Source organism: Hyperoodon ampullatus (genome assembly GCF_949752795.1).
Source record: "Hyperoodon ampullatus genome assembly, chromosome: 10".
Taxonomy (NCBI): Eukaryota; Metazoa; Chordata; class Mammalia; order Artiodactyla; family Ziphiidae; genus Hyperoodon; species Hyperoodon ampullatus.
The window spans coordinates 75196342-75209374 of NC_136923.1; the positions used below are offsets into that span (position 1 = coordinate 75196342).

Below are 13033 nucleotides of genomic sequence, written 5' to 3' on the forward strand. Positions count from 1 at the left end.
CCAAGCGCAAAGATTGTATAAATCAAACGGGTGGATAATAAAGTTGCAGATGACTCACTGACTTCCCTTCCCAGTGTCGCACCTCTCTCGCCATATCCCCGTCCGTGAGCAGCAATCTGGGGTAGCCGATGGGTCTGAGCCCCTCCTGTCACCTCTGTTTCCCCCTTTCCAGGTTGGGGGGAATGGATTGGGGATGGCATGGCTTGTAGAACTGGATGACTTAAGCGGAGTTAAGTAAAAGGGAGGTGGCATCCGCAGGGGTGATGGTGGAAGAGCCAGGCAAATCTATGCTGTAACCTGGCGGGGGGGTGGAGAGAGTGAGTGTGTTTGAAGGTCAAGAGGTCAAGGATCTGTTTGGTAGAAAAATGGTGGGGAGGAGGGTGGTCAGAGAGATGGGCGACTCCCGTGGGAGAGTCTGGGCAGGCACAGTCCCTTAGAGTCTGCTTCGTCTTCCCTATTCTTGGGAGAAGTCAGTCATTTCAGTGAGTCCGGTAATATCCTCTCCCTGCGTACCAGGGCTAAGTCCTATTTCCTACCCCTATCCCAGGCCCCTTCCTCTCCTCACATCTTTATCTGCACAACCCTTGATCACTCATCCCAAGGATATTCTTGGTCTCCCTCCCCACTCCCTCCAGACCAGTGTGACACTCTGCAGCAGGCATGGCAGGGGCATGAAATGAGGGATGGGGCTAGGGCAGTGACCCAGGTCTGGTCACTGCCCCAGCCCTGTCCCCATCTTATCCCACCGGGTTCTCAGGGCCCTTGGCAGTGGCTGGTGACATGAAGTGGCTGGGACTCAGGGCCCGCTGGCGGGCTGCTTCGTGGTTGGCCCAGAGGGCCTGGCCGATGAGATACTCGCTCTCCTGGGCGATATCTGACAGGCGCAAATCAAACTCCAGGAGGGTCTTGTTGTCTGACATGCCTTCTAGAAGCTGCTTCCCGCCATCCTGGGTCAGGAATACAAAGGAAAGCATCACTTGCCGCCACTACCCAGGATCACACACACGGGTGTGTACACACATACACATATTTATATAGATGTGACTGAAACAACAGTTTCACAAAACAATTCTTAACTTATTTGTGTGGCACTGACATTTTCTATCCTATTCTATCCTGTTCCATCCTATTCCCTGAGAAAAATGGTGCTCAAAGTTCACTAAACTGATTTTTCAACCCCAATGGTTTGAAAAACATGGTGCTATGTCAGTGATGGCAATTCCGCTCCTCTGGTTCAGCCATGAGCATGTGAGACAAATCTGGCTCGTGAGGTATGAGGAGGAAGTTTGGAGGGAGTGACTTCTGGGAAGTTTCTCCTCATAAAAGAGAACAGAAGAGAGTAGTGGTCTCCCTTTTTCTGCCTCTGAGCGTGGCCCAATGGAAAATGCAGCCACCATCTTGGGCTCATGAGAGTCGCACAAGAGAGGACGTGGCTGTGTGGTTAGCTGGGCAGAGCAGAGGATGGTGCTGAGCCAAGGATCTCACCAACCCCAGAGCCCCCTTCCCCCGGGCTTCTGACTATGGGACACAATGAATATTCCTCTTGTTTAAGCCACTTTCCGGTTAAGCTTTCTGTTACTTGTAGCCAAGAGCACCCCCTCTGGAGACAGCGTCTATGTGAGCAAGACTGTCCTCGGGGGAGGTTTGGTAGAGGGTGCAGGGCCCTAACTGGAGTACATGGAGGGCTGTCCTTGCTAGTTCCTACAGCTCCAGCCCCTTCTGCGTTGGGTGGGCCAGGCCTAATGTGAAAAATTCCACATTGGGAGGCAGAATGCTGCTGTTCTAAGGTTGTGATCCGACAGCGTGTTGCAAAGTCAATTCAATGGGTCACAGAAGCATTTTTTTTTTTAATGAAGCTGTGTACATTATAAAGGAAATCATCAGTATATATCACAAGCAGTACAAGTAACTTTCAAGTATGTTATATTGATGTATGCGTTCACTAGGTGTGCATGATAATTGCATTTCTTACTCTGAGACTTGGTCAAGATTTGAAAGACATTGTCTATTGGAAAGGATCCAGGTTTTCAGCCTGACTGGATGCTCTCGGGCAACTCACTAACCTCGCTGAGGTTCAGTTTTCCATCTGTAAAGTGGGGTTAAGAATACACATTTTGGGCTTCCCTGGTGGCACAGTGGTTAAGAATCCACCTGCTAATGCAGGAGACATGGGTTCAAGCCCTGCTCCAGGAAGATCCCACATGCCGCGGAGCAACTAAGCCCATGCGCCACAACTACTGAGCCCGCGTGCCACAGCTACTGAAGCCTGTGCTCCTAGAGCCCGTGCTCCGCAACAAGAGAAGCCACCGCAGTGAGAAGCCCGCGCACCACAACGAAGAGTAGCCCCCCCCCGCCACCCCGCCACAACTAGAGAAAGCCCGTGCACAGCAATGAAGACCCAACATAGCCAAAAATAAATAAATAAATATTTTTTTTAAAAAAAAGAATACACATTTTACTAGATAACTGCGAGGGTTAAAGAATAACGAATGGATACTGGGTGCCTAGCATAGGCACCCAGTATCCATACTATAGAACCCAGAGTAATAGAAACAGCTAGCAGTTACTGAGGACCTAGCCAGTGCCTGCAATGGATAACTGCTTTACAAGCATAACTCATTTAATCCTCCTAGTAACAACACTTAGAAGTAGATGCTATTATTATTCCCATTTTACAGAGGAGGAGATGGAGGCCCCAAAAGGTTAAGTAACTTAACCAAGTGCTAAATGGCAGAGCTGGGGTGAGAACCGGGTAAGGGCTGTGATCCTAACAATTATCCCCTAGGCACACCACAGCAATCGGATTCACTCCCGCCTCCCAAGGCCCCAGGGCCTCCCCTTGGCCCTGCCTGTCCCAGAAGCGGTGGCTCACCGGCCCGATGTGGTTGCAGGACAGGTTGATGCTAGTGAGCGTGGTGTTGATGGACAGCACCTGGGAAAGGAGCATGGCAGTGGGCTCGGACAGCTCGTTGCCCCCGAGGTGCAGTGTGGTGAGGCACTTGTTCGTCTGCAGGGCGTGGGCGAGCGCCTGGCCGCCCTCATCCTCGATGCAGTTGAGGCGCAGGTTGAGGGAGATGAGGTCGCTGTTGTGCGCCAGGGCGTGAGCCAGCGACTGGGCGCCGGGCGCGCGCACCTGGTTGTTGGCGAGGTTGAGCACGCGCAGGCGGCTGTGGCCCAGCAGCTTGGCGGCGGCGCGTGCGCCCCGGTCTCCGATGAGGTTGTGTGACAGGTCCAGCTCCTCCAGGGCCGCGTGGTCCAGGAGGCTGCAGATTAGGATGCGGGCCTTGTCGTCGTCCACCTTGCTTCGGGTCAGCCTGAAGATCTGTGGGCAGGTAGAGGGGCCACAGCACCCTGCAACCAGGAATAATCTGCCTGCCTACCTACCTCCTGCAGGTAGAGGAGGGAGCCCCAGGGAGGAGGAGTTCTGCTCTTTCAAGAACTTGGCTGGGAAGGGGGAGAAAGGTAGAGCGGTAATGGATGAGGGGTTCGGCCACCTGGCTGGCTCTTGGGCAGGGCAGCCTACCCAGCATGACACAGTAGTACAGAATTGGTGGCAGCTAGTAGGGGGAAAAGACTACCACTTATTGAGAAATGACTATGTGCTGGGCATGCTGCTAGAACATTCCATAGCCATATCTCTAACCCTCAGCATCCCAGTGAGATGGAACAAGTTCTCTCCATTTTACAGTAGAAAATGGAGGCTTTGAGCGGATACATCATTTGCCCAGAGTCACACAATGGTTAAGCTGCGGAGGCAGGTTTTGAATCCAGGTCTGTTGGATGCCGCAGCCCCTCACTGCACCTTCCTCAGCCAGCTAAGCTCCACCGCGGCAAGGAGAGGAACTCTTTGGAGGAGAGTGCCAGCGTAAGAACCAGGGAGAAAGTGGGAAACGTTGAGAAACAGTAGATGGAGGGGATGAAGAAAAAAGATAAAAGAAAGGGGGTGGGACTAGCATTATGAATATCGGAGGGGGGACCCCTGTCCCTTTCCTTTTCACTGGCTTGGACCACTGCTCCCTCTGCCTTGAGACCTGAGTGGCTGGCCTCCCCATCCTTCAGTCCTCTCCTCTCTCTACATCCCTCTTAGCCAGCTCAGAATCTTTTGTCCCTCTTTTTTATTGCCTCTATCTGGCAAAGCTCCAACTGTGGATCAACCCCACTCTATTTTCTGTATGTCTGGGCCCAAGCAACTGACGTGATGGAAAATGTCACATCACAGGACTGGCTGGTATCACTGGAACCACCAATAGGCCCTCAGTGCTGAGTGCCAACTCAACTCTGCTTCTCTGGACAATATACTCTCTCATAATCTACAACAACAACGATTTCAACCTTCTCCAGCCCCTCACCCTACAGCCTGAGGTGGGTCTCCTCAGCCATTGAGTAGGAACCCTTCCTTTTCCTAATCCCAAACATAAATCCACTGCAACCCACCGCATCCACTCTCCCCTCTGCCTGGAGCCAACCGCCCTACCTCATCCCTAGACCCCATTCTTCCTGTCTTCTCAGGAACCTTCCTTGGTCAAGGAACCTGTGCCTCTCTCCTGTACTCAGCTCCTTTCTTGCAATTGGGTGGAGCTTTACATTGGTTTCATTTTTTACTTTTGTTTTTTTTATTTTTAATTTTTCCTTATTTTATTGAAGTATAGTTGATTTATAATGTTGTGTTAGTTTCTGGGGTACAGCAAAGTGATTCTTTTTCATATTCTTTTCCATTGTGGTTTGTTACAGGATATTGAATACAGTTCCCTGAGCTATACAGTAGGACCTTATCTATTTTATATATAATAGTGTGTATCTGGGGCTTCCCTGGTGGTGCAGTGGTTAAGAATCCGCCTGCCGATGCAGGGGACACGGGTTCGTGACCCTGTCCGGGAAGATCCCACATGCCACGGAGCAACTAGGCCTGTGAGCCACAGCTACTGAGCCTGCGCGTCTGGAGCCTGTGCTCCGCAACGGGAGAGGCCGCGACAGTGAGAGGCCCGCGCACCGCGATGAAGAGTGGCCCCCGCTCTCCGCAACTGGAGAAAGCCCTCGCGCAGAAACAAAGACCCAACACAGCCATAAATAAATAAATAAATAAATATAATATAATAGTGTGTATCTGTTAATCCCAAACTCCTAATTTATCCCTCCCACACCCCTTCTCCTTTGGTAACCATAAGTTTGTTTTCAATGTCTGTGAGTCTATTTCTGTCTTGTAAATATCTTGTATCATATTTTAGATTCCACATATAAGTGATATCATATGGTATTTGACTTTGTTTGACCTACTTCACTTAGCATGATAATCTCTAGGTCCATCCATGTAGCTGCAAATGGCATTATTTTATTCTTTTTTACGGCTAAGTAGTATTCCATTGTTTATATATACCACATCTTCTTTATTCATTCATTTAGGTTGCTTCCATGTCTTGGCTATTGTAGATAATGCAACTGTGAACACTGGGGTGCATATATCTTTTCGAATTAGAGTTTCCTCTGGATACATGCCCAAGAGTGGGATAGCTGAATCATATGGTAACTGTATTTTTAGTTTTTAAAGGAACCTCCATACTGTTCTCCACAGTGGCTGTACCAATTTACATTCCCACCAGCAATGAATGTAGGAGGGTTCCCTTTTCTCCACACCCTCTCCAGCATTTATTATTTGTAGACTTTTAAATGATGGCCATGCTGACTGGTGTGAGGTGATACCTCACTGTAGTTTTGATTTCATTTCTCTAATAATTAGCAAAGTTGAGCATATTTTCACGTGTCTGTTGGCCATCTGTATGTCTTCTTTGGAGAAATGTCTTTTTAGGTCTTCTGCCCATTTTTTGATTGGGTTGTTTTTTGGTTATTAAGTTGTATGAGCTGTTTGTATATTTTGGAAATTAAGCCCTTGTTGGTTGCGTCATTTGCAAATATTTTCTCCCAGTCTGTAGGTTGTCTTTTCATTTTGTTTATGGTTTCCTTTGCTGTGCAAAAGCTTATACGTTTGATTAGGTTCCATTTGTTTATTTTTGTTTTTATACATTGTTTTTAAACACGTGCAAATTTCTTCCTAAGAAAACCTAACCCCCTCATCTGTTACTGCTCTACCTTTCTCCCCCATTCACAGCCAAGTTCTTGAAAAAGCTGATCATGGTCATTCCGTTTCCTCACTTCCCACTCTCTCCATAAACCACTCCAATCTGGCCTCTGCTCCTGGCACTCCACTGACACAGCTTCTGCCCAGTGACCTCCAAGTTTGCTAAATCTGGTCCTCAGCTCCATCCCACTTCCCTGCTGCTCACCCCTTTCTTGAAAAGCACCCCTCCCTCTGCTCTGGGACACAGTGCTGTGTCCTTCTTCCCTCCCACCTCTGATTTCTTGGCAGGCTCTCTCTCTTCCAACCAGAATATTTGGGACATACTTAAACTAAAAAAATATTCGTTGTGCATCTGAAATTCAAATTTAACTGGATGTCCTATATTTTTATTTGGTAAATCTGGCAACTCTGTTCGAGTTGCAATTTTACATTTATATGATTGCTGATTACTGCCTTTTATCCCCACCAGACTGTTAGCTGGAGGGCACAAATGGTATAATTGTGCTCATGATTGAATCTTCAGCACCTAGGACAGGGCCTGGAGTGCAGATGTGTGTTGGATGACTAAATGGCTGGTGAATGGGCAGGGCAGTGCCTTGTGCATCTCTGCATCCCCAGAACCCAGCTTGGTGCAGAGTGCATAAAAGGACACTTGGTCAGGGACTTCCCTGGTGGCGCAGTGGTTAAGAATCCGCCTGCCAATGCAGGGGACACGGGTTTGAGCCCTGGTCCAGGAAGATCCCACATGCCGAGGAGCAACTAAGCCCGTGCGCCACAACTACTGAGCCTGCACTCTAGGACCCATGTGTCGCAACTACTGAGCCCGAGTGCTGCAACTACTGAAGCCTGCGTGCCTAGAGCCTGTGCTCGGCAACAAAAAAAGCCACCGCAATGAGAAGCCCACGCACCGCAACGAAGAGCAGCCCCTGCTCACTGCAACTAGAGAAAGCCCGCGCCCAGTGACGAAGACCCAACGCAGCCAAAAAGAAAAAAAGAAAAAAAGAAAGAAAGAAAGAGGACACTTGGTCAATGAGCGAGAAGGAAATAGGAGAAGAAGGTGGGGATACAAGAGAAAGGGAAGGGAAGAGGGAATCAGAGAGATGCTGAGAATGGCAGGTGGTACCTTGAGGGTGTGGCATGCCTTGACTGTGGCCGCCAGGGAGTGGCAGTCGCGGTAGGTGAAGAGGAAGAGGTTCCACTCGAAGTTCATGCCACAGTCCTTGACACCATACACCAGGTCCAGCTCCTCCAGGTGGCTGAGGCCAGCCACCAGGTCGCCCAGTTGGTAGTGGTCCGTGGCCGGCTCCTCCATCTCTCCTTCAGTGCCGGAGTCGGACTGATCCCCGCCCCGAAGTGGGGGCGGGAGCTGCACGGGCGGAAGGAACTGATCCACCCGGATCGTGTGCACGTAGTTCCTGCAGAGCGGCAGCAGGCTGAGGATCACCTCGGGGTCCGTGGTGCTTGGGATGAAGTGCTTCAGCAGGTTCTCCAGGTGCAGCTCGAAGAACATGCGCTTCCAGCTGCCGCCGTGCTCATCCACGTGGCACACGGGCCAGCGTTGCGTGCAGCAGCGGCGCCAGTAGTTCTCATCCTCTATCAGGTTGGCGGTCACAGCCAGCGGCAGGTCGGGGGACAGGCGGTTCAGGACCTTCTTCTGATGCTCTGGGAGCAGCTGCTTCAGGATAGGGTTGTCTTTGGGAACAGAAATAGGAGTCACAGTGTTGGGGACGCTGCACATGCTACCCTGAGCTGAGCCTGTCTGGGGGCACCCAGGAAAGGGAAGACCCCCGGTCTTTAGGGAAGCCCAGTTTGAGAGAGGAGGCAGACTTTATTCTCAGGGAGGCTCAATCTGAGGAGGGAGACATCACCCCTGACTCTGGGTTGTTCCCAGTTGAAGGTAGATGTCTTAGCATTTGGTCTCAGGGAGCTCCCAGTCTGAGGCAGAATCTCAGGTCCAGCCCTCAGTCATTCCTTAACCTAGTAGAGGAGACAATTCCTGACTTCAGAGGCTCCCAGTTTGATTTGATTCATTCATTTCAAAACAAAATGTTTTTTTGAGCACCTACTATGCACCACACACTGTTCTAAGTGCTGAGGATACAAGAGTGAACAAAGGCAGACTATAAACAAGTCAAATGAATATATTGTAGGTCTGGTGGTGACAAGTGCTGTAGACAAAATGATGGCCCTGTCCTCAGAGAGCTCCCCATCTGGTAAGAGAGGTTGGCAACTCATCTTTGAAAAGGATGAACATTTACAGAGACTGAAGTACAGAACAAACCAAGAACCTATACACGCCATGGAAGACTCCGAGAGAGTGGAGGATGGTCAATCAGGGAGGGCTTTCTGGAGGAGGAGGTAGGTATGGCTTGGGCTGGGCTTTGTTGGAGAGAGTCGGAAAGGTGAGGAACAGGCATAGGCATGGAGGGCACAGTGTGTGGGGGAGCCTGGTGGGACCTGGAAGTGGGGACGGCCAGAGAAACTGTCCTGGCCTCTGGGGAGGGGGGAAGGGAGGTGCTGAGTGGGGATGAGGATGCTGTGTGGGAGGGCAGGGGCTGCCCCAGGACCCAGCTCTGAGGCCTCACCTCCAGGCAGTCCCCGCCCACTGGGCCCCACTCCTGGCCTTCTCTCCCGACCGAGGCAGGGACAGACTCACTCTGGAAGTTCTTGACAATGTGTTGAATGCAGAGTTCTGTGAGGAGGGGCACAATGGCCACTGACCACTCAGCATCCTCAGCGATGATCCTGCGCATCCGACGTACCCCAGCCCCGGAACTCGGGCCCTTGGACTTCACTGGGGGTGGGATGACAGAGGACTTTGAGGGCTGTGGGCCTGTGCTCGAAGCTTGGCCGGCAGTGGAGGACTGGTCCTGGGTGGAGATTGAGGACCAGCTGGGGACCGACAGTGAGGGTGTTATCTGGGTTTCCTCCATGCTGGGGACTGACAACACAGGGACAAGTGGCCTCTTGGTGATGGCCTTGTGACAGGGAGTTTCTCAGACAGGTGGGTCCTGGATGCAGGCGGGAACCTGGAGCAAGAGGAAGGGATGGAGTTGTTACTTTGGAGGGTCTTGGTGGGCTTTTACCAAGAGACATAGCCAGGGTGGTTCTTAAGGGTCAATCTCTGGATTAGAGCAAATCCAGGTGCAAATCCCACTAGCTGGGTGGCCTTGGGCCAGTTGCTGAAACTTTCTGAGTTTCAGACGCTTCCTCTGTGAAATGAGGATAACAATTACCAGTAAGCTGATTGGGAGGAGTGAATAAAAATAATGCATCCAAGGAGGCAGAGCCTACTGTGACACATAAAACTGTAGCAAGCAACAGCCCCACATTTTAGACAGTAATAGCTACACAGCAATTACAAGCAATTGCTGTATGCTGGACCCTTTTTTTAGTTTTTTATGCATATCAGCTCATTTGATTCTCACAAAAGCCTTTTTGAGATAGGCACTGATAGACTCATTTTTCTGATGTGAAACTGAAGCACAGAGAGGTTAACTGACATGCCCAATGTCACAGAGCTTATAAATAACACAGGTGGATTTAAACTCAGTCTATCAAGTTGGGCCAAAAGACTGGGGTATGATAAAGAACCATTTAGTTCACAACAGCTCCCTGCACAAAGTATTTTACAGAACAGCAACTGCCTGACCAGGAGGATGGGGTCGAGAACAGCACTGGCCAATAGAAACATACAAACAGAAATATAATGAATGCCAAAATGCAAGCCACATATACTATTTAAAAATTTCTCGCACAATGGGCTTCCCTGGTGGCGCAGTGGTTGAGAGTCCGCCTACCGATGCAGGGGACGCGGGTTCGTGCCCCGGTCTGGGAAGATCCCACATGCCGCGGAGCGGCTGGGCCCATGAGCCATGGCCGCTGAGCCTGTGTGTCCGGAGCCTGTGCTCCACAACGGGAGAGGCCACAACAGTGAGAGGCCCGTGTACCGCAAAAAAAAAAAAAAAAAAAAAAACGGCTTCCCTGGTGGCGCAGTGGTTGAGAATCTGCCTGCTAATGCAGGGGACACGGGTTCGAGCCCTGGTCTGGGAAGATCCCACATGCCGTGGAGCAACTAGGCCCGTGAGCCACAACTACTGAGCCTGCGCGTCTGGAGCCTGTGCTCCGCAACAAGAGAGGCCGCGATAGTGAGAGGCCCGCGCACCACGATGAAGAGTGGCCCCCGCTTGCCACAACTAGAGAAAGCCCTCGCACAGAAACGAAGACCCAGCACAGCCAAAAGTAAATAAATAAATTTTTTAAAAAAAGTAACAAATGTTCAAGTACAATTGGTGTCTTTAAAAAAAAAAGATACTATGCTGTCTCTCAAATAATAGGCATTGAATAAAATTAAATTAATAAAAAAAAATTTCTCACACAGACATTAAAAAAGAAAAGAGAAAACAAGTGAAATTAGTTTTGTTTAACCCAATATGAACAAAATATTATCGCTTAAATATGTAATCAATATGAAAATTATTAATATTATATATGTATTTATATTAAGCCTTTAAAATCTGATGGCTAGTGGCTACTGTTCTGGGTGGTACAGGAGAGAGGGGAAGGAGAAGGGGAACTGGACTCATGCCCTGCCCAGGGTGCCAGCACCTTTTCCTCTTCCCTCTGAGGGCTCCAGCTCGGCCCCCTCCCTTCAATCTCCCCATCCCAGTCTTCCTAGTTCTCCCAGCCTCCAGGCATTCCAGACGGCAGCGGGAAGGAGTGGGAGGCGACAAGGCAGCTAAATCTGGGGCTGAAGTCAGAAGACAGAGAATGTGTCCGGGGCTGCCCCCGCCCTTCCATTTGTCCATTCCTGCACCCTTGCTGCAGGTGTCCCTGCCCCGAGACTGCAGGCGGAACAGGGGCCGCTCAGCCCGGCACACAGCTCGTGCTCTGGGTTTGCTCCCTGACTCGATGCACTGTGTAGTGGCTGGTGGGAAGGACAATCTGAACCAGCAAAGGTGTCCTTGGCAGATGGAGGGGACCAGATGGTGCTCCCTGGTCCTCCAGGCATCTCAAGGAGGAAGAGCCTGGCTCTGTGTGTGTGTGTGTTTGTGTGTGTGTGTTAGAGAGAGAAGAGGGAGAGAGAGAGAGGCAGGAGGGGGCAGTGTAAGGAAGATATCTATGTATTTTTGTGGCACACTTATGCAAATCAAATGCAAATTGACAAACAGATTGGGTCCAGAATTGTGGAATAAGCAGCTGGTGCTTTTTGACTAATGGTCCTTCAGAGGGTGTGGCTGGGAGGGGGTGCTGCTTGGAGGCACCAGGTGACTTTGCATTTCTGGCTTTGCCAGTGACTTGCTGTGTGACCTCGGCCAAGTTACTTAGTTTATCTGAGCTCCAGTTTCCTTATCTGTAAAAAGGGATAGTAATATCTTCCTATGCAGGCTGTGGTGGAGATTCCCCCGAGGTATTTGATAATATTTGACAAGAGTACTGGAAGAGGTGTGTGGAGGATAAAGGCGTTCTGAGGGACAGGGGTCTTGGGCTGGGGAGGGAAAGCCCTAGAGACCTGCTTCTTGAGTGCCGACCTCAGATGGTGTCTTTGAGTGAGGCCCTTCCCTGTCTCCAGGGGACACGTGAAGGGCAAGGTGGTGGTGGTGTTCGGGTCTGGATAGAAGGATGAGGAGCCTGGCAGTCTGGGAAAGAAGAGGAGGAAAGGGACAACAGGCCAGCCCTGTTCCTGCCAGCTCCGCACCTGGACGCCTGGGGCTCCCTCCACAGTTCTGGCCTAAGACATGCCGGTATTCCCCTTGGCCCCAGATGCATCCCAGGACACCCTGTGGGCCATGCCCAACGGAGCAGAACCCAGCTTGGCCGGGGGAGCTGTCTCTCCAGGCATTTCTCACAGCACTGCCAGGCCTCACCGTCCTGGTTGGTGGTCCCTTCTTCCTCTCAGGAAGCCACATGTTGGGAGACCCCACCTGGGGCCTGGTGGGGTGCTCTCTGGAACAGGGTGGCTCTGCTCTCACTGCCTATTGCCTTAGGCATTAGGACCTGGCAGCCCTTCCTAAGTTCTGGGCCTAACCGCTCTGGCCGCTGTTTGGAGCCTGCAGCCTTCTCCGGGCAGGGCGCTGCAGGACACCCCCCAGGGCTGGTCCAGGGCTCTGAGCCCCCTCCTCAGAAAGAAGGGGCAGGGCGGCCCTCCATGTGCTCAGCATGCTTCACTGGTAGGAAAAAAGAGCCCCTATTGTCCTGCAACGTTGACAGAGACCTCCATACCACGAGGTCTGATGTCATTTTTTAAGGCAAATATTGACAACATTAACCTCATAATTAGGTCAGAGTTGATAGTTTTCACTCATCACTTCCTGATTTTTTTTTTAAAAGTCGACATTACAAAAATATTTTTGGCAAGCAAATTGTTAGCAGACAGAGGATTCTTCTAAGAAGGATTTTAGTTCCAAAAGTTGCTTTAAAAAAATACTTAAAAGAACCAATCAAGGGCTTCCCTGGTGGCGCAGTGGTTGAGAGTCCGCCTGCCGATGCAGGGGACACGGGTTCGTGCCCCGGTCCGGGAAGATCCCACATGCCGCGGAGCGGCTGGGCCCATGAGCCATGGCCACTGAGCCTGCGCATCCGGAGCCTGTGCTCCGCAGCAGGAGAGGCCACAACAGTGAGAGGCCCGCGTACCACACACAAAAAAAAGAACCAATCAAATATAAAACAAAGTATGTTTCAAATGATAATGAGCAAGACGAACTCCTTGCCTCCCAGGCACTAATGTTACGAAGATGATATCAAGTCGCATGCCCGACCCTGCCCTTCTCAACCACTGCGCAGCTGCCACTCTCTCAACTCTCCTCGGGGCCTCCGGATCATTCTCCAAAAGCTTCCATCGCAGGCTCCTCTGACTCGGCCCACCCCTCAGGGTTTAGCTGTGGCTGCCCGGCCTCACTTCGTCCTCTTGCTGGGCTGCAGCTCTCCCGTCGCCTCTGAGCTCCAGACTCAGGGCCGCTG

General features: G+C 51.0%; 1 protein-coding gene across 1 annotated transcript; it reads right to left on the bottom strand.

Moving 5' to 3' along the window:
* Positions 1 to 737: 737 nt before the first annotated feature.
* DRC5 (dynein regulatory complex subunit 5) lies at positions 738 to 9006 on the bottom strand (the record flags this gene model as incomplete). The annotated part of the gene is made up of 4 exons (XM_079713560.1): positions 738 to 947; positions 2873 to 3322; positions 7197 to 7765; positions 8730 to 9006. 4 exons carry the CDS (start codon positions 9004 to 9006, stop codon positions 738 to 740), a joined length of 1506 nt encoding a protein of 501 aa, XP_079569686.1.
* Between the last annotated feature and the right edge of the window lie 4027 nt (positions 9007 to 13033).